The 1,024-nt window shown below is 41.7% G+C and overlaps 1 protein-coding gene across 1 annotated transcript; it reads left to right on the top strand.

Moving 5' to 3' along the window:
• The first annotated feature begins 347 nt into the window (after window positions 1-347).
• On the top strand, window positions 348-800 carry LOC103581778 (olfactory receptor 5L2-like). Its single transcript, XM_008563531.1, has one exon. It carries the CDS (start codon window positions 348-350, stop codon window positions 798-800), a length of 453 nt encoding a protein of 150 aa, XP_008561753.1.
• The last annotated feature ends 224 nt before the right edge of the window (window positions 801-1,024 follow it).

Genomic DNA, 1,024 nt, shown 5'->3' with positions numbered 1-1,024 from the left:
ACAGGAGTTAATTTCTACATGGCTTCAAAATGTACCATTGAATCTATTTCAGAATCCATGGAACCACTTAATTTAATGAATCATCTGTTGTGGCAAATAAAAATTGGGAATCAATTAAGGTTACTGTTATTGCTTAAATTAATTTTGATTAGTAGCTTCTACTGAAATATTTAACATTTTAAATTATTTGACAATTACATTTTTATTTTACCGGATAAATATTCTATGTTTGATATCAATGTTATATTTTTCTGAAGTTAATATAAACCAGTTATATACTCCCTTTTTCTCATCCTAGAAGAAACACAAAACTTACTTTTTTCCCCCAAACCTGAGTTATACCGGCAATGGGTGAGGAGAACTGCAGCACTGTGACGGAGTTCATTCTCCTTGGATTATCTGATGACCCTGAGCTGACAGTCTTCCTCTTCCTGCTGTTCCTTCTCATCTACGGAGTCACGGTTTTGGACAACCTGGGCGTGGTTGTCCTGATTCGAGTCAGCTCTCGACTCCACACTCCCATGTACTTTTTCCTCAGCCACTTGTCCTTTGTGGATTTCTGCTACTCCTCAATCATTGTGTCAAAGATGCTGGCTAATATGTTAAACAAAGACAAAGCCATCTCCTTCCTGGGGTGCATGGTGCAATTCTACTTGTTTTGCACATGTGTGGTCACTGAGGTCTTCCTGCTGGCTGTGATGGCCTATGACCGCTTTGTGGCCATCTGTAACCCACTGCTATACTTGGTCACCATGTCCCAGAAGCTCTGTGTGGAGCTAGTTTCTGGCTGCTACCTCTGATCTACCACCTATCTTTTCTCTTGCCTGCTCTGATGTGTTTATTAATGAACTCGTGGCATTTATTGTGCCCACTTTCAATGAGATCATCACCATCACGATCATCCTCAGCTCCTACTTGTTTATTCTCATCACCATCCTGAGGATGCGCTCGGCAGAGGGAAGGCACAAGGCTTTTGTCACCTGTGCCTCCCACCTCACAGCCATCGTTGTCTTCCATGGGACAA

This window comes from Galeopterus variegatus, unplaced genomic scaffold (assembly GCF_000696425.1).
Source record: "Galeopterus variegatus unplaced genomic scaffold, G_variegatus-3.0.2 Scaffold13915, whole genome shotgun sequence".
Taxonomy (NCBI): domain Eukaryota; kingdom Metazoa; phylum Chordata; class Mammalia; order Dermoptera; family Cynocephalidae; genus Galeopterus; species Galeopterus variegatus.
This window is presented reverse-complemented; position numbering and strand designations above follow the sequence as displayed.

Coding starts and splice junctions, on each gene's coding strand:
- LOC103581778 (XM_008563531.1), top strand. CDS start 348: ATGGGTGAGGAGAACTGCAGCACTGTGACGGAGTTCATTCTCCTTGGA.